We start from the raw sequence: 20,585 nt of genomic DNA on the forward strand, positions 1-20,585 counted from the left end.
TGTGACAAGGAGTTCCAAAGACTTCCTTCTTCTGAGACAAGAAATTCCTCCTTATCTCAGTCTTAAATGGGTGCCTCTTTATTCTGAGACTATACTCTCTGGCCCTAGAGTCTCCCATAAAGGGAAACATCCTCTCAGCATTTACCCTGTCAAGTCCCCTAAGAATCCTTGATGTTTCAATGAAATCATGTGTCATCCTTCTAAACTCCAATCAGTAGAGTCCCAAAGTGTTTAATTTTTGCTCCTAAGACAATCCCTCCACACCAGAGATCATCAGAGTGAATCTTCTCTGAGCTGCCTGCAATGAAATATTGTGGTTCCTTTATAAAATGCTGATAATACCCCAAATGTGGTCTTACCAACACCTTTTACAATTTCAGTAAGATTTCTCTGCTTTTATATTCCAACTCCCTTGGAATAAGGGCCAATGTTCCATTAGCCTTCTTGATTCCCTAATCTGTTCTGACTGTCTATATGCAAACAGGTCAATTGGACTTGAATCTCTAATTTCCAATTTTTTGGGATTAGTTTTATACTTTGCGCGGAAGGTTGCACATCAGCACAGTTCAAATAGTTGTAATTTCAGTCAGCAGTAACAATTTTACTTTTTTACTGTGTATTCTTTGGCTTTCCGTCATCCCAGCAACCTCACCACCACCCTCACTCCTTCTAAAAGCACTGTCTCATATGGAGTGCAGTAACTGGACCACTCTGTTCTCCAGTCATTTCTGCTTCTCCATATTAATATTTCAGATATTTTATATGAGGGTATTGCTCTAATTACAGTGTCAACTCATTGTCAAGGTCATCATCATGTTGGTGTAAGAGTTAATACCATGTGGAGCTGGAGGACCACAGCAGACCAGGCAGCATCAGTGGAGCAGGAAAACTGATGTTTCAGGTTGGGACCCTTCTTCAGAAATGGGTCATTTCTGAAGAAGAGTCCCAGCTCAAAACGTCAGTTTTCTTGCTCCTCTGATGCTGCCTGACTTCTGTGTTCCTCCAGCTCCACATGGTGTTATCTCTGACTCCAGCATCGGCAGTTCTTACTATCTTATTGTGTTGATGTAGTCACCTTTAAATGAAGCTTGATGTTTTAGTGCTCTTCAATCCGAAGGCTCAGGGATAGATTTAGGACTATTAAGACTATGATCGCTAAAGTTTTGAAGAAAGAGGGAATATCTAATAGAAACTTATAAAATTCCAACAGGATTATCACAGGAAGGATGTTCCCGATGAACGAGGAGACAGAACCAGGGATCATGGATTAAGGATACATTTAGGCCAGTTAGGACTAAGATGAGAATTGTCTTCACCCAGACAGTGAGGAGCCTGTGGAATTCTCTGTACAGAGAGTGGCGTAGGCCAAAGCAATTCATTTTTTCCAGAAGGAGTTAGGTATAATTTTGGGGAGAAAGGGATTAAAGTGTATAGGGAGAAAGCAGGAACAGGGGACTGAGTGAGATGATCAGCAGTGATCATCTTGAATGGGAGAACAGGGTTGAAGGGATGAAAGACCTGCTGTTGCTCCTATATTCTATGTTTCTATAGTTTATATTCAGAAGGAAAGGGGAGTTACCCTGCGTGTCCTGGGACAATGTTTATTCCAGAATCATAATCCCGAAAACAGATTATTTTGTCATTGTCATGTTCCTGTTTGTGGAAGTTTGCTCTTCAGAAATGGGATGCCACTTTCCATACATTACATCAACACTTCCAGTTCAGTCTTCCCAGTTGGCTGTAAAAGTCTTGAGATGTCTGGTGGCTGTGCAAAGCGCTATAGAAATGAAGGACAGGGAATGAAAAATCAGTTTCAGAAGATTACATGCATACCACTGTTGTCATCCAAATTCACTTCGTTACTCGAAATGAACATTAGGTGGATTCTGTAGCCATTCCTTTCTGCTGTGTTTCCTCCTGTGTTCCAACTAGGTGATACTTCATGGCCCAAGTCATAAAGGTGAAAGTAATCTCAATAAGTTTCTGACTTTGATGATGTGCACTGATGGGAATGATCACGTAGCTTCACTTAAGAAGAGCATTCATTTGATCAGGCTTGTCCAGGACAAGCAGATCTGCTGAATGGAATACCAACAAAAGCTACATTGAGTTTATGAGAAGGTGGGGAGAGCAAAAAAGTGAAGGGAACTATTTAATAAGTAAAGTCTTCAACAGTGAACAGTGGAAGTACTTTACTATTCTGTTTAATTTTTTGCCTTTCAGTCCTATTTGAGCTGCAGTGATGTTGCTGCTTTACATGATACTGTAATAGATTTTCTACAAATTATTTTGGCAGGTCCTTATTGTGGCAACATGAATGAGATCCCTTCACAAATACAGTTAGCATCCAGTATGGTGACTGTGGAGTTCAGAAGCATCATTCATATATCAGGAAGAGGATTTATGCTCTCTTATGCCACTACTGATCATCCAGGTCAGTATCCTTTTATGTGCAATACATTTGAAGGTATTGGTAATGTTTCTGCTGAGGCTGGAGGGGTGCGTAGTTCCTCCAGTCCTACTACTTCATGGGGCACAATGTAAAATTAAAAGCTTTTTCTCATTTCCCAAAATGGGCCACATAGAAACCTTATCTATGGAAGCTTTTAAATTTAAGAGGTCAATCAACTATGTTTCTTGAGAAACAGATTTGAGGGTTTATTACTAAAACAATGCTTATTCAACAGAGATACAACAATTGGTAGCATACACAGTCAGTGATATGGAAGTATAAATGCTCATCCGTTTAAATATCCCCGAAACAAATTTGCAACCCATACTCAAAAATGCACAAATACATACCTAAGGAAAAGAAAAATAAAAACCAAGAAAAACAAAATCTAATTTCTCTGCAAAGGTTGGCTCTGTGGAAAAAAAACACTGCATTATTCTTAAAGGAAAAAGGCTAAAGCATAGAATGTTCCAGAACCTGCACTCAGTTGTTCTGGCATGTGCAATTACATCACCAGTCATGCACAGTTTTCTCTGGAATGTCTGCAGACACAGCTTGCTCAGAAAGTACAATATTGATAATTTCCTCCAATCACTCTGTGAAGAACAAGTAAGTTCCACCCTGAACATATCAAGGATATTTTATATTCAGAAATGGGAGAGAACAGCTGGGTAGCTCTTCCTCACAGGTTTCTTGTACCCAACTGAAGACCAGAAACTATAGAGCTCTCCGCCCTCTCATATTTCAGCACGGTTTGCAAAAAAGCAAATTATTATTGCCAATCGTATCGTTCCTAAGAAGTGTTGATATAAAGAAGTTCCAACTGCTTATTGAATGGAAAAGTGGCATTGTGGGTCATCCCACAGCAGGTAGATGTCAGCAGATCAAGAAGGCAGCAGACCACCACCTTCTCAAGGGCAACTAGGGATAGGCAATAAATGCTGGCCACCTGGTTACACCCAAGTCTCACAAAATGAATTTTAAAAAGTTTGTTGATCTATGGACCCAAACGCTTCAGGATTATGCATTGCAGTAAAATATTTGTTACCATTAAGGATTAGTTGAGGGAATTTCAATGTATTGAATCTTTTTTGCCATTGATTTTTTTCAATACGCCAGCAGTAGACACTCTCAGCATGCCTCCAGAGGTTTGCACATACAGATGATGGGTACTAAATGAGATGGAAGGCTAAAGGTTGCTGGACATCAGAAAGTGGGATGGCATGGAGACTACATTGCATGGCATAAGCCACACTGGGGCTATGAGGGGCTAATGAATTGGGTAGATGGGCATAGGGTGGCAGAGAGGGTATGAAAGGTCTTTGAGTGGGTAAATGGGCATAGGGCTGCAGTGGAGTATAAGTGGCTACAGGGATAGTAGAAGGGCATAGTGTGACATGGAGGGGGCATGGAGAGTGTGTGGGGTAGGCAGGAGTGAGTAGTTGTTTGTTTTTTTTTCCCCTTCATTGTTAAACTTTGAGCCCAGTGCTGGATCTTCAAGGTAGGCTTTCATCCAGCCTGCCTCAGGTGCTAACAGCTTTTGGGCTTTTTCCGGGTTGCTTAGCCTGACTCCCAATCCAGCCTACACTCTAATCCCTAGAGTGAAAATCAGAAATGCAGGGAGGGATTTTGAAAGGTCAGGAGAGATGGATGCATTAGGTACCATTCACTGGTACGTTTATAGCCAACTAGATAGGTAAATGATTCTCTGAGGTTACTATTAGCTAGGCCCAGTCCTCAGGAATTCATGTGGAAACTGGGTTTCAGTGGTACCAGCCACTGCAGATGCTGGAGAATCTAAGATAACAAGGTGTGGAGCTGGATGACCACAGCAGGCTAAGCAGCATCAGAGGAGCAGGAAGGCTGATGTTTTGGACCTAGACCCTTCTTCAGAAATGGAGAAGAAGGGTCTAAAGAAGGGTCTAGGCCTGAAACATCAGCTTTCCTGCCCCTCTGATGCTGCTTGGCCTGCTGTGTTCATCCAGTTCTACACTTTGTTGTCCCTGGGCTTTGGTGAATTCGTCAGGCACCGGTCTCAGAAATTGCCAGATCTAGGCCTTTAGCATTGCCAGGAGCCAGGTCCTGTGATTGATGTTGTGTCTGGTGGAAGCAAATAGCTGCAGAGGCTGGAGGTACAGAGACAAAGCTCCCAGATTACAATACTTTCTATTATAGCACACTCTGTGTTTCGGTGTTATCCCAGAGATGACAGAAAAACATAGGTAATGCTATAATAGACATGCCCTAAACACCATGAAGGACCTCACAATTCATCAAAACCTGTTTTTTTTGGTGGGAGGGAGTGGAGGGAAACCAGCCTGGGACCGCCTCCTCAAATCAGCAGGTAGGGATGAGTGCAGTCAGTGGGGTTTGGGTTGGAATTAGAGTTAGGTGTGGGGATTTACAAGTTGAAATAAAACTCTGACTGGAAAAGTACATTACTAGACACTGCTTAACTAAGCTTTCACCTCTGGTGTTTAACGGCTGTGCACATCTGCATTTTGGACGCAATTTATTTCTAGTTTGTCGTCTTTATCTTAGAGCCAAAACAGAGCTGGCCATGCAATTTTAATGTTATTACTTTCCAAATTACTGTCATCGAGCAAACACAGTTGACAATGTTTTCCCTTTGATATTTTCACTCGACAGACAAACCCATCCCAACTACATTTTGGTAGCTTTATTTCATGGGCAGAAGACCCTGAGGCTGCCAGAATTTGGTGATCACCTCTTTAAACATGTTAAGTGTAAAGTAGCCAAAGAATATTGTGAAACACTTCAGTCAAATCACTTAAGAAGAATATAAAAATGAATGTGGTTTGGAAAGAAAATCAGTCATCAATGGAGTGACCACTGCTATAATATAATGGTTGTTGGGTCTAAATCTGTAATTCTAATTAATTGGCAGCAACGTGGTTAAAACATCTCCCTCTGATTCATTTTCTGGTTGCGCACTTTGATGACTGAGATGAGTGGGTGGGCTTGCAGGAAGCTGCAGATGTGACTTTGTGGTATGCAGAGCTGTGTCACTCCTCAGGGAATCATCTACTGCAAGAAAAAGTGGAAAATTACACAAAACTCTTCCTGTCCATGTTTCCATAACTGCTTCTCAAACAACTGAGAACATTGCATATGCCCGGAATAATTTTGTCCTGTTTTACAAGATAATGGGAATACCTTTAACCCCCTAAATCAGGAGATTTATGGCCAAGGGAAAGATAAGAAAAAGTTAACAATTTGGAACAGGAGTCAAGTCAGCTGACTGTGGTCATGCTCACTTCTGGTTTTAGCCAATGAGGGACAGGCAGCCACTCTCCTCTGAGGACATCAATTATTGAAATGTTTGAAGGAGGACTGCCTGCTTTCACTTAAAGAGTTTCTGTTTTAAACTAACTCTCAGGAAAAGTGGCAGGTAGAAGGTGCTGACAAAGGTTAGGTCTACAAGATCATGCTATCACTGTTTGTGAGCTAGGAGGAGCAGGGGTACAGATGAAATGGACCACTTAATAAAGCAGAGATAGTAGGAACTGCGGATGCTGGAGAAGCTATAACAAAGTGTGGAGCTGGATGAACACAGCAGGCCAAGTAGCATCAGAGAAGCAGGAAGGCTGACATTTCTGAAGAAGGGTCTAGGCCCAAAATGTCAGCTTTCCTGCTCCTCTGATGCTGCTTGGCCTGCTGTGTTCATCCAGCTTTACACCTTGTTATCTCACTTAATAAACCACTCTGCCAGCCTACCATCTCACTGTCCCCATTATGCTCCCTCTGATTTGCACTACCACCTGGTGCCTTGCTACGGTCTGTGTGTTATAGGCTTTCCTACCTGGAAGGCAGGAGTCAGCCAAAAAAGTAGCTGGATGTTCAGAAAACTCTCCCCCAGTCTGAAGTAGATATCGGTGCCAGATTAAGCATTTTTCCAGCATTCTCCTGGCCTACTTGATTCTCCTACTTGATTCAGCTGCTTGTGCCATTCAGTTAGACCATGGCTGGCCTGTATCCCTGCTGCATCTTTTCCAATAATTTCCGAGAAATGGCATCAATAACAGGGTGAGTTTTGGCCCAGTGCCGAGTGCGGGACCCAGCAACTTCAACGACATCTGCATTGTCAAGACTGATCCAGCATAGACTTATAGCAGCGTCATCATTCGTAGAGACAAGATGGCACTAAAAAAAATGGTGTTGTGGCTCTGCCATTAATTGCCCATTCCTAATTATTCTCGAGAAGGTGCTACTCAATTACCTTTTTGAGCAGGTGCAGTCCCCATGGTGCGGGTATACCCACTGTGCTACAGGAGAGGGAATCCCAGATTTTTATCCAATGCCAGTATATTTCCAATTAGGCTGATGGGTGATTTGGAAGGGCATCTGGGAGCTGACAATATTCAGTGTATCTGCTGCACTTGTTCTTCAAGATGATACAGTTTGTAAGCTTGGAATGGTCCTGTCAAAACAACTTTGGTGAGATCTAAAGTTAGAAATGGAATTGGGTTTTATTGTCCCGTGTACTCAAGCACATTGCATTTGCCAGCACCATCTTAGATAAAAAGGTACCTTTACACAAAATCTTTGTTTCTTCAGTTTTCTACTTTATATCTAAGTTAAAAGTTCAGCATTACAGCCCTGCTTATGTGCTAGTCATGGGCCTAGATCCAGGCTGTTCCTCGCCGACACTGACACCATCCCGATTACAAAGCAGTTGGTCAGCTCAAGTCCCTTTGCACAGTACTGCCAATGGGGGAACTGTTCCATTCTTGTTCCATCATCACCAGGAACACAATCCTGTCTCCCTCCACCACCGCCGGGAACACAATCCCGTCTCGCTCCGCCACCACAGGGAACACAATTCCGTCTCCCTCCACTACCGCCGGGAACACAATCCCGGCTCCCTCCACCACCGCCAGGAACACAATCCCATCTGACTCCGCCACCGTCGGGAACACAATCCCATCTCCCTCCACCACTACTGGAACACAATCCCATCTCCCTCCACCACTACTGGAACACAATCCCATCTCCTTTCACCACCACTGGAACACAATCCCATCTCCCTCCATCACCGCAGGGAACACAATCCCGTCTCCCTCCGCCACCACCAGGAACACAATCCCGTCTCCCTCCGCCACCGCCGGGAACATAATCCCATCTCCCTCTGCCACAGGAAACATAATCCTGTCTCCCTCCGCCACAGGAAACACAATCCCATCTCACTCCGCCACCGCCGGGAACACAATCCCGTCTCTCTTCGCCACCGTCGGGAACACAATCCCATCTCCCTCCACCACCACTGGAACACAATCCCATCTCCTTCCACCACTGGAACACAATCCCATCTCCCTCCATCACCGCAGGGAACACAATCCCGTCTCCCTCCGCCACCGCCAGGAACACAACCCCGTCTCCCTCCGCCACCGCCGGGAACATAATCCCGTCTCCCTCTGCCACAGGAAACATAATCCTGTCTCCCTCCGCCACAGGAAACACAATCCCATCTCACTCCGCCACCGCCGGGAACACAATCCCGTCTCCCTCTGCCACAGGAAACATAATCCTGTCTCCCTCCGCCACAGGAAACACAATCCCATCTCACTCCGCCACCGCCGGGAACACAATCCCATCTTCCTCCGCCACCGCCAGGAACACAATCCCGTCTCCCTCCGCCACCGCCGGGAACATAATCCCGTCTCCCTCCGCCACAGGAAACATAATCCTGCCTCCCTCCGCCACAGGGAACGTAATCCCATCTCCCTCCGCCACAGGGAGCACAATCCCATCTCCCTCCGCCACAGGGAACGTAATCCCATCTCCCTCCGCCACAGGGAGCACAATCCCATCTCCCTCCACCACAGGGAACGTAATCCCATCTCCCTCCGCCACAGGGAGCACAATCCCATCTCCCCCCACCACAGGAAACATAATCCCATCTCCCTCCGCCACAGGGAACGTAATCCCGTCTCACTCCGCCACAGGGAGCACAATCCCATCTCCCTCCGACACAGGAAACATAATCCTGTCTCCCTCCACCACTGCTGGGAATAAACCTTGCCTCCAACATACTGAGCACCCTGATGCTGCCTGCGCTCTTCACAGAAGGTCAGTAGGGTTAAAATGTTTTTAAACGCAGAGAAGGAAGAAAAATTAAAAGCAGACAGAGCAGATGAGCTTAAGGCTCAGGAGCCCGCGTACTGTGATGTTACCCCACCACCATCTTGACTGGACATGGTGAAGTTCTGAAGGACAGGAATACTGGACTCAAAACATTAGCTCTGTTTCTCTCTCCGCAGATGCTGCCAGACTTGCTGAGTATCTCCAGCATTCTTTGCTTATGTTTCTTGGAAATATCGGTTGACTGAGCATCTACAGGTTCTTGCAAGGGGCAATTTTGGGCTTTCTGTTCTCCACTGTGAGACAATAGTATTAGATTAACCCCAAACTTTGTTGAATACAGGCTATATTGTTACAACCTCACTGTTTAATCTTAAACTTTTAAAGCCCATTTTCAGAACCTGCCACTGAAGCAGTCAAAGCAGTCTGTGGCACACAGCCTCTCAGTGTGTGATGTTTTTGTATAATCTCATACCGGGACCAGGATGGTAATTATCACATTTTGCGATGAGACCAGAAAGCTGCTTGTTACAGTTGTCTCGGATTGTTTAGTGTTCCCAGCCTTGGCTGAGGAGATTGATTTAGACAGCTCACTTCAGAGTTCATTAAAAAGGTGGTGGAGGTGACCAAGGTCAAAAAGCCATACAGAAGTTTGAATCATTTTATTCTGAAACCTTTAAAATAACAGCCTTATCATTTTGGAAGATTGTGGTGGCTGATCGTCTCATTGTCAGCTAAGCTTAACGTACCCAGTAAAGGAGGGGCTCTTGGGGCAGGGTCCCTGCTTCTGTGCCATAAGATCCAGTTTCAAGTCCCACCTACTTCAGACATGTGTCATAATATATCAGAGCAAGCTAATCAAGAAATATGTACATGGCAAAAGGCTCAATGACTGTCACACACATTGAGTAATGTAGTTCTTTCCTGTGCTTTGATCGCTTGTATTTTCAGAGAGGAGTTTTGCTTTTTACTAAGCTTATATTTTTATTTGTATGCAACATAATATACAAAACAATTCACACAGCACAGCAACAGGCCCTTCAGCCCACCTAGCTTGCACCAATTCTAATCCCTTTTTAGACCCATTACTGATTGCCCATTCATGGTTTCTATCCCTCTGTTCCCCTCCTGTTCATCGGTCTATCATCTAAATATTAAACATTGCCAACATGCCTGCTTCCACCACCTCCACTGACAATGCATTCCAAGCACCCACCATCCTCTGGGTGAAGATTTTTCCCTACACTAGTCCCTAAACCTTGCCCCTCTCACCTTGAAACTGAGCTGTCCTACTAGTTGACCTTGCCACGCTGGGAGAAAGCCTCTAACCATACCCACTATCTCTGCCTGTCATCGTTTTGTAGATCTTTATCAGGTCACCCCTTAGCAACCGAGTTTATCCGACCTCTCCTCATAGCTAGAACCACCTGGACCAGACAACAACTTTGTAAAACCTTCTCTCTACCCTCTCCAAAGCATCCATGTCCTTCTGGTGATGTGGCATCCAGAACTTGTAGCTTTATTTTTCTTTTCATTATTCCAAGCATATGGGCCTCACTGACAATCAGTGATGAATTCCCATCTAAATAAAAACCGAAAGAACTGCGGATGTTGTCAGTCATGAACCAAAACAGAAATTGCTTGAAAAGCTTAGCAGATCTGGCAGGATCTGTGAATAAAAAAAAATCAGAGCGAACGTTTTGGGTCTGGCGACCCTTCCGCAGAACTGATGGTAGCTACAAAAATGTTAATGGAGACTGTTAGTGACTAACAATAGGTAGTGAGTAATAGCAGGCTAGCAGTCTCTATTAACAGCTATTCACCCTCCTAGCCGGATCGTTATCAACTCCTTTGTCTAGTCCACTGCTCTTCTCTCTATTTGGGCTGTATCCTTTCTCCTATCATGTACTCCCTACCTTGTTCTTCTCCCTGTTTTCTGCATTTAAACCAATGTTTTTCTAGCTACCATCAGTTCTGAGGAAGGGTCACCAGACCCGAGACGTTAACTCAGACTTTTTTTGACACAGATGCTGCCAGATCTGCCGAGCTTTTCTAGCAACTTCTGGAAGGTGTTATAGAAATGCAAATCATTTTACATTGTAAAGAGATAATCGGTGACGGCACTGGTTGGATATTCGCAATATCTGATCTGTCATGTTGTCTTCTGCACATTTTGGTTGAATTTTCAGTGATTCATTGCATTGTCTTCAGTATCATATGCAGTCGCCTTTTGGCAACAAAACAATTTGATTGGCTAACTGTCCAGGTTCAGTAAACTATAATGAGTGGAATGATTGTTCAGGTCTGACTCAGAAGATAATTGAAGTGAACAAAGCCAGTTTTCAGTTTACAGTACTGCAGGATTAGAAGTTTTATTATGTCTACCATGCTATTAACTTTAATGTCTATATTTGCAACATCCAGTGTATGTTATCAAAATTATACATACTGGTCTAAATCATATGCATTTTCTCTTTGGGAATTAAGGCCAGCTTTAAATAGAGAACATTTTTGTGTTGTTGCATTTCACGGAGCCCGTTTCAATTTCTGTTTTCACTGTTTAATTCAGGAAGGATCAACTCAATTAGCTCCATGTGGACGCAGAAACTATTGGTAATAGCCATTTTCTCCCTGTGCCTTGATAAAGTAGTTGCAGTTGAACTCAAAAGAAAGTAATTGCAAGAATAATGGGTTTGCAGTTACAGCATGCTGAAGCTTTGTGTGCAGGGTCTATTTCAACTCTCTTGTTCACTTTTAGTTTACCTTAAATTAAGAGAGAGGAAACTGTTTCATTTGCAGTACATTTGCACTGCAGTTCCCCTTTCTTTTTGAGGTAATGGAGTCATGTTTTATTTGAGGTTCATTCTGTTGCAATGAAGTTCTGCTTCGTTAGGATTCGAACATTTGGAATAGCTTTCAATGTTTTACAATCAGAAAATACTTCAGCACAGAAAACCATTCAGCCCATTACTATAATTTCAAAGGGAATAAGTATAAAAGTAAGGAGATTTTCATAATGCTATTCAAGACCACTCTGTAGTCTATTGTCACACTATGCTGTGGTCTAACCCGTGCTGTATAATATCTGACGACAGACCACAGTATTAGTGTGGTCTTGTGTCAATTTAGTGAAAGCTCCCAGCTTTTATACCCTTTACCGTTAGGCCACAGCTGGAATTCTGTGAATAATTTATCTATGGAAAGACGTATTGCTATTGGAAACTGCCCAGAGAAGGCCCATTACATTGATGCTGGGTGTGGAGGAACTATCACATGAGGAGAGTTTGAATGGAGGAATTATAGAGGAATGAGGGGTGACCTTACTGAAACATGCAAGCTTCTTAGGGGACTTGACAAGGCAGATGTTGTTTCCTTTGTGGGAGAGTTGAAGACCACAAGGAATAATTAGAGGCCCAAACAATTTAGGACAGAGATGGCGAGGTATTTCTTCTCTCAGAGGCGAGTGAATCTGTGGAATTCTTTATTGCAGAGGGCTGTTAAAGCTGGGTCATTATGTATGTCAGGGCTGAGGTAGATTTTTAATCAGCCAGGGAATCGAACACTCCCAGGACATGTACAGCATGGGGTTAATTAGAGGGTAAATCATGTTCTACTCTTTTAAACTGAAAGTGAAGCTCCTTCTATTCCTTTCAATCAGAAGCAAAGTTCCCTTTGTTTCCTTTTAACCAGCACCTGATGGGGTAGAACATAGAGCATTACAGCACAGTACAGGCCCTTCGGCCCTTGATGTTGTGCCGACCTGTGAAAAAAATCTGAAGCCCATCTATCCCACACTATTCCATTATCATCCATATGTTTATCCAGTGGGTACTCCATGGCATTCCTCCCTACTTTGGCTGTGGAAAAAGCAGAAAAGTGTCATCGAGGGTTATCATTTCGACTACAATCTCATTGAATGGAGGACCAGTTTCGATGGGCAGAGCAGCCTATTTCTGCTCCTATATCTAATAGTCTTATTAAATCTGTGCTGGCTTTTCAAAGCACACTTCCCTGCTCTTTTCTCATTTTCTACCGTTGTTCTCTCCTGCAACAATTTATTCCTTTTTTCTGAATACAATGATTGAATGTGGATCAACTGTGGGCATAGCAATTCAAATCCTAGTCACCCATTGCATTAAGCTGGTATTTAGAAGATCTTAAAATAAAAAGTACTTGACAGTGCCAAAAGTTTGAATTAAGAACAGAAATTACTAGAATTACATTCAACCATACTTGAAATGCCATTTAGGAAGACTGCAGGTGGTTTCAGTGTCCCGGGACTATAGCAGATAGAAATCGACAATTCTTGATCACTCAGTGATGGTTAATGTTGCAACGTGACTTTGTAAGGACACCGCGAAAATGAGATTGGTTTCCATGATGCAGTCCTCCAAGATTGAGCAGCCTTTGACACTCAATGTCTCAGCTTTGGTGCAGAAGAATGGCATAGAGTAACAAAGAACAATAAATGACTCTGAGCCTGTATTGCCACAGCAAACACTGTCTTTGGAACCTCCAAATAATGCTATCAGTCTTCCGGTCAGTTTGTTTTAAAGTCACAGGGCAAGAAAACGGTGACAGCCACAATAGGAAGGAATACCATGGTGTATCCCATCAGGGGCTGGTTAAAAAGAAACAAAGGAAACTTTGTATCAGAGATAATGGGAACTGCAGACGCTGGAGAATCCAAGATAATAAAGTGTGAAGCTGGATGAACACAGCAGGCCAAGCAGCATCTCAGTGCTCCTGAGATGCTGATTGGCCTGCTGTGTTCATCCAGCTTCACACTTTATTATCAAAAGAAACTTTGCTTCTGATTGAAAGGAGTAGAAGGAGCTTCACTTCCAGGCTAAAAGTGTAGAGCAAGATTTACCCTCTAATTAACCCCGTGCTGTCCCTGTCCTGGGAGTGTTGGATGGCGACAATGTGGAACAAACTTTACTCTGTATCTATACCTATGCTGTCCCTGTCCTGGGAGTGTTGGACAGGGACAACGTAGAACCAACTTTGAGAGATAGTAGGAACTGCTGATGCTGGAGTCTGAGATAACAAGGTATGGAGCTGGATGAACACAGCAGGCCAAGCAGCACCAGAGGAGCAGGAAAGCTGACATTTCGGTTCCGGACCCTTCTTCAGAAAAAAAACTTTACTCAGTATCTAACACTGCCGTTCCTATTCTAGGAGTGTTTGATGGGGAGAGAGTAGAGATGGCTTTACTTTCAGTTTAAGAGTGAAGGAGTGCCTTGGAACTTGCTTCCAGGGAGTCAGTAATGCCTGGTAGGCGAGAGATGCTGTAAAACATTGGTACACATCCCAGCAACCATAGTTACTCTGATGGTAGCCAGGAAATGAGACACCTTTGTCAGGGGACTCAGTGACTTGGACTCCCTGAATGAACTGTAACTCACCATTACCTGAGGGAAGGGTCAGGGGCTCACCTCACAACCTCACATTTAATGAATGAGAGTGTACCATTCCCTCCAGTACTTGACCACCCACTACTCAGTCACTGATCCAATTGCTGCCCAGTGTTAACTACTTCCATGAGCCACCAATCACCCCTCCAGACCACAATCCTCATTAACCATGTGTTAATTAAGTGTTTGGCCAGTCTTCAGGAGCTAAATGTCCTCTTCATGTTCTGAAGAAGTCATAGAATTATGGAATACATACAATGTGGAAGCAGGTCATTTGGCCTATCAAGTCCATACTGACCGCCTGAAAAGCATCTTACCCAGACCCAACCCCTACCTATCCCTGTAACCCTGCATTTCCCATGGCCGATCCACCTAACCTGCCCATCTTTGGATTGTGGAAGGAAACCCATACAAACAAAGGGAGAACATACAATCTCAACACGGAGTGTCCCCCGAGGCTGGAATCCTGGAGCTGTGAGGCAGCATTATTAACCACTGAGCTGCCTTGCTGTCCCAAATTGGGCTCAAAATGTTAACTCTGTTTCTCTTTCCCCAAATGCTGCTAAACCTGCTAATTTAGCATTTTTGTGTTCATTTCAGCTTTCCAGCATCCACAATATTTTGGTTTTATTCCTCATGTTCATATATCTTCCCTGTTTTAAATAATTACTACAAAATCTATAACTTCACATTGATGTTTCTTTTGTTTAATAAAAGGTAGCAAAGACAAGCCAGGGAACTATAGGCCAGAGAGCCTGATGTCAGTAGAAGGGAAGTTAGTGGAGAAGATACTGAGGGGCAGGATCAACCAACATTCAGATATTCAAGGTCTGATTTAGGATAATCAGCATGGATTTGTGCGCAGGAAGTCATGTCTAACAAATCTTTTAGAGATTTTGAAGAGGTAACCAAGAGGATAGGTGACGGTAGGGCAGTGGATGTTGTTCATATGGATTTTAGTAAGGCCTTTGACAAGGTCCCACATGGCAGGCTTGTCAAGAACGTCAGATTGTATGGGATCCAGGAAGAGCTAGCTAATTGGATTCATAATTGGCTCAATGGTTGGAAGTAGAGGGTGATGGTTGAAGGTTGTTTGTCAGACTGGAGGCCTGTGACTAGAGGTGTGTCACAGGGGTCAGTGCTGGGACCTTAGTTATTGGTTATTTACATAAGTGATCTGGATGTGAATGTACAAGGCACGGTTAGTTAGTTTGTGGATGGTACAAAATTACGAGGTATCATTGATAGCACGGAGGATTATCGTAAATTACAGAGGGATCTTAATCAGTCGGGGAAGTGGGCTGAGAATTGGTAAATGCAGTTCAACGCAGGGAAGTGTGAGGTGTTGCACTTTGGAAAGTCAAACCAAGATAGGACTTGTACAGTAAATGGTATAGTCCTGAGGAAAGTTGTGGAACAGAGGGACCTAGAAGTATAAGCATGTAGTTAGCAGGTGGACAGGGTGGTGAAGAAGGTATTTAGCATGCTGGCCTCATCAGTCAAAACATTGAGTATCGGAGTTGGGACCTTATGTTACAGCTGTGTAATTTGTTGGTGAGGCCGTAGTTAGAGTATTGTGTACAATTTTGGCCACCCTGTTTTGGGAAAGACATAGGTGAATTGGAAATTGTGCAAAGAAGATTTATGAGGATGTTGCCAGGACTAGTAGGCCTGAGTTATCGGAGAGTTTGGCCCAGATAGGACTTTATTCCTTGGAACATAGGAGAATGAGGGGTGACCTTATTGAAGTGTATAAAATCATGAGGGGCACAGATTGGATGAATGCATTTGGCCTTTTTCCCAGGGATGGGGAATTGAAAACTTAAGGCCATAGGTTTAAGGTGAGAGGGAAAGGATTTAAGAAGGACCTGAGGGGCAACTTCTTCACGCAGAGAGTGGTGTGTATATGGAATGGGCTACCAGAGAAAGTGGTTGAGGCAGGTACAGTAGCAATATTTTTAAAAAACATTTGGATAGGTGCCTGAATGGGAAGGGTTTAGAGGGATACAGACCAAATACAGGCAATTGGAACTAGTTGAGTGGGCGACATGGTCATCGTGGACCAGTCTGGGCTGAAGGGGCTGTTCCCATGCTGTATTATTCTATGACTGCACTCTATGGCTCTATCAGAATGCTAACAATTTAAGTGGAAATGTTATAGATTCCTTTCTGAATAATACTGAAGCCCCAGGAATTGCAATTCTTCATATCGGGAACAAATCAACATATTGGCACATTTTAATGATTTCAGTTGAAAACAAAAGGCAAATAAAGGTCAAGAGTTAACTTCTATTTTCCCACTGCTGGTGGCCGGTTCACATAAATGGGCAGCTGTTCCTTAACCCCCAACAGATGCCTTTAGGGATCCCATTCCATACATTATACATTTCTTGAATCCACAAACCAGCTGTGGTGGAATGTGTCGGCTGGTGGCCTCTTCCTAAGCTTTCCATCACTCTTCCAGCTGCTCAGAGCTGATCAGGAGTTGAGTTGGATGTAACTGTGCTCTCGCTTTCACTCTTTTCAGTGGTAAGGGAATGCCCGCTTGCCACTTGCCAAAGCAATGCCCATCTGGAATTGGCAATTTGATTGATTGAAAGAGTTAACTGACCCTGAATCCCATCACTGCAGCTTTCGTTACATATCAGTGCTGCTGAACATTGTGACAGTTTGCCACTGAGGACTTCCTTTTGTCAATCCTTTTTTAGGATGAAATACATTTCCTTTTAAACATACTTTTTTTATAAGATTGCTCCTTGAAATAATTCCCCTCTCTTGTTCACATCTGTTAACAATATAAAGCAACATCTGCCTTTTTCTTAGCCAAGTATATAAACATCCCATGTGGCCCTTCCTTCACACTACAAAGAGCAGATTACATGCTGCCCACCAATGTTAATATATGTCTATAGTGTTACAGTGTCCACGCCTACACAGGGGCCTCTGGCTCGTTTTTATAGATAAATCCTCAGCACAAAATATGCTTTTCACTTATGTTTTGCATATTTCATGCATTCTCCCATCGCTTTGACAGATGAGTGTTGACTAAAAGGGAAGACCAGTTTACACTCCCACTGGATGTCATTTCATGTTCGATCTTAGGTTAGTCTCAAGTTACATCACTGATTGCAAATATTGCTTATGCAATTGGGGGGATGATTGGAGGCCTTTCCGCAGTTTTGGAACACCAACAGCCCTGTGCTTGTTTCCTACATGCACTGCCAACCCCCACTCACCCCCACAGTGTGCTGCTGCTCCAACCCAGAATCTGGGTAGAGGTGAGACTGGTGGATCTGGCAACCCTTCACGAAGCTGAGCAAACTGATAGGCTCCACTGGTTGCTGCAGCAAGTTATGTTATCCGTTCAGACATCCCCAGATGGAGCCACGTATGCCTTCAGGTGCCCTTTTACAACACAAAAGAGCCTGTAGCATTTGAGAGAAATGCAAGGTTTTTTTATTTGCATCTGACTCCAAAGCCAGGCTCAAACAGGGTCCTGATAACTCAATCTGTTAACAGCAGTTACCCAAATGTGGTCTTGCTTGGACTTGCCCCTTTGGTGAATTAGAAGCAGCAAGGCTTCTTGATGTTGAATTAAGGACAATGGGTGAACTCTCGACTGTCGCACAATGGGAAGCCCTGTCTTATGGAGTGATTCTGGCCAGCTGTGACAGATTGTCATGGGGAAGGCAATGTTGTTGTGGTACTATCACTGGACTGTTGACCCAGATAAAGTTCTCAGGTTCTGGGTTCGAATCCTGCAACAGCAGATGGTGTGATTTGAATTCAGTAAAATATCTGGAATTAAGAATCTAATGATGACCATAAATCAATTGTTGGTAAAACCTATCTGGTTCATTCATGTACTTTAGGGAAAGAAATCTGTCATCTTTACCTGACCTGGCCTACATGTGACTCCAGGCCCTCAGCAATGTGGTTGACTCTCAAGTGCCCTCTGGGTAATGAGGAATGGGCAATAAATACTGCCTGGTTAGCAACGCTGTCATCCAATGACTATTAATAAGAAATAAGAGGCGAGAGATAAAGAGTGCTTTAATCTTGAGGTTCCCCCTCAGCAACTTCAAATCGATCCAAATTTGACAATGGCCTCAGCTGCGGAAGGAGAACCCATCCAAACAGCAGAATGTGGACTCTGCTCTGTCCGGTTTGTGGGTCTGGGACGTAGGGCAGGAGCTTGCCAGGAATGGGCAACTGCTGTGTATCCCAGCCTGTCCCCAGGAAAGATCCACAGCAATGGGAGGGAACGTGTCAGGGAGCCATCGTGGCAAGACATTCATAATTCTGCTTTTCCCATTTCCAAGCCAGCACCACAGGGCCAGAAAAATTCTGCCCAATTCTTGTGTTTAGGCACAGGACAACAAATTCTGTAAGGGAAACTGCCAAACGTTTACTTCTCAAAACTAGTTTCAGTTAATAGCAAACATGAATTAGTACTTTACTTGACATAATTTTCATACCTCACTTGCACAAATTCCGTGACACATCTTTCTGTTTAATGATTTAATTCATTCGAACCACTATACTACTAAAGAATGCAGCACTAACAGTGTGACTGTATCTAAAAGCCGATGCGATTCTATTAGACCGATTCATATCCCACTGCCTAAGATGAGTTACAGCCGTTTCTTTTCTGTAGAGAATATTGTTCATGAAATAAAAGTACATACCAAATCATTTCAAGACAAACATTACGCTACAATAACATTCATCCTGCTTTCATACAGCATGCTGGTCTCAGATGCCCCAAAACAATTGCAAATGGGTGATGAAATGATTGCAAATTAAATGTAATAGAGTTTGCAAACACCTGTTCATATATTTTCCACTTAAATGGCCTAAAGTCCAATAGCCCCGGATCCTGCACTTTGCCATTCAGACTGACACTGGCTCTGCCTTCCCTAGGCATTTTCCCAGTTGTTTCCCAGTTGCATTTTGCATCCAGAGAACAGCCAGTGATAGAGGGATCACAGTGGCCACCAGGCTCTGTCTGGCCATCAGGTACTCCTAGGGATCCTTCATGTTCCCTTTACCTTCCACGAGCCCCACGGCCCAAATCAACCCATTACCACCCCCATGTGGTGGTAATCCTGAGTGGACTGGGCAGAGTAGGTAGAGAGAAGCTGTTCCCACTCATAAAATAAGAGGGAATGAGAGGGCAAAGATTTAGAGTGAACTGCAAACAAAGCAAAGAGGATACCACAAAAAGCTTTTTCACTCAGTAAGTATTCAGGATCTGGAATGCCCTGCCCAGAAATGTGATGGAGACAGGTTCGATTGAGACTTTGAAGACGGGTGTTGGCAGGTTATTTAGATAGAAATGGTGGGAATTAACACAAAGTAACGGAACCAGTGCAGGCATGATGGGCTGAATGGCCTCCTTCCACGGCTCTGTAAGACTCGCCACATTTAACTTTGCATTTGATGCATTTTAACTTGCGTGGGAAAGCTCCAAGTCACAAACAGGGGTGGGTGGGAGAAAATTGTACGTGAGGGATCCTTAAGGCAGCACTCCACAAATTGTTTTCCAATGGGACCCAATTTTAACACTTAAAAATTAACACAGTCCAGATGTCAGCAAATAGGGTAACATAGTCACATTTATTGTATCATTATTCAAGCTCACGTATTGTAAGCTGTTATACGAATAAAAAATTTTGTGATGAAGGTCCTGACTGTCCCCAGTCACTAAGTTCACATCCATCTCCGTTGATGTTGTTATGGAAATCTCTGATGTATGTACATGGACATGAAGCTCCCTCACTTTAAATCTCATCAGAGCCAATTAAAACATTTAATATCAAGAATAGGGTTTGTGATTGGTCATACTTCCCATTGCTGGGACAATGCAAAGGGACAGGAGATTAACATAACTTTATTTCTCTGTAATCCCAATTAGGGTCTCTAACCCAATTTCCAATGTAGGACATCCTCCTCCAAGGCCCAAGCTATTTGAGGTTGGTTAGCTCAGTTGGCTGGATGGCTGGTTTGTAATGCAGTGATGCTAATAGTGTGGCTTCAGTTCCTACACTGGCTGAAGACTCTCCTTTTCGACTTCTCCACTTGCCTGAGGTGTGGCAACCCTCAGGTTAAACCACTACCACCGCTCATTTCTCTCTAATGATCCCTATGATCCAGGAAGACTGTGGAAACCTAACCCTATCTTTTATATTAAAAGGTTATTGCTGTGTTGGAGTGGTGAGGAGATTTTGCTGCTGAATTGGAAAGTGTTTGCAACATAACCGAATGGATCGAAATTTTCTATAGTGGGACATCTCAGAGGAAGTCTGGGATATACTTTGAATTCTTCGGTTCAAATCTTTGCCCATTACTTACTGAACGTGTAAACTGATAACAGCACAGCCAGGGTAAGCACCTAGGAAGATCGCCAACATAAGGTCACGAACGTAGTCTATGACACTGCAGGGTATTAGTGACAGGCCTGCTCAAACATATGCCATGACATGTCTAGATCATGCCTCTGTTTTCATTTCAAGATTAAACATAATATAAGGGTACAGATGTACCAGTAAAGGACATCTCATGATTCTCCTGGGTTAAGACATCATTGTTAACTCTAACCCTAACCCTAATTC

The 20,585-nt window shown here is 43.5% G+C and overlaps 1 protein-coding gene across 2 annotated transcripts in view; it reads left to right on the plus strand.

Annotated features, from left to right (window-relative positions):
• The window catches only part of si:dkey-34d22.1 (discoidin, CUB and LCCL domain-containing protein 1), a 127,404-nt gene that overhangs the window by 51,420 nt on the left and 55,399 nt on the right, over nt 1-20,585 (plus strand). For both annotated transcript variants that reach the window (XM_048557727.2, XM_048557728.2), the window contains exon 3: nt 2,297-2,434. In XM_048557727.2, the coding sequence (XP_048413684.1) occupies nt 2,297-2,434 (138 nt within the window). The remainder of the gene's footprint in view (nt 1-2,296; nt 2,435-20,585) is intronic.

Source organism: Stegostoma tigrinum, chromosome 24, assembly GCF_030684315.1.
Source record: "Stegostoma tigrinum isolate sSteTig4 chromosome 24, sSteTig4.hap1, whole genome shotgun sequence".
Lineage (NCBI taxonomy): Eukaryota > Metazoa > Chordata > Chondrichthyes > Orectolobiformes > Stegostomatidae > Stegostoma > Stegostoma tigrinum.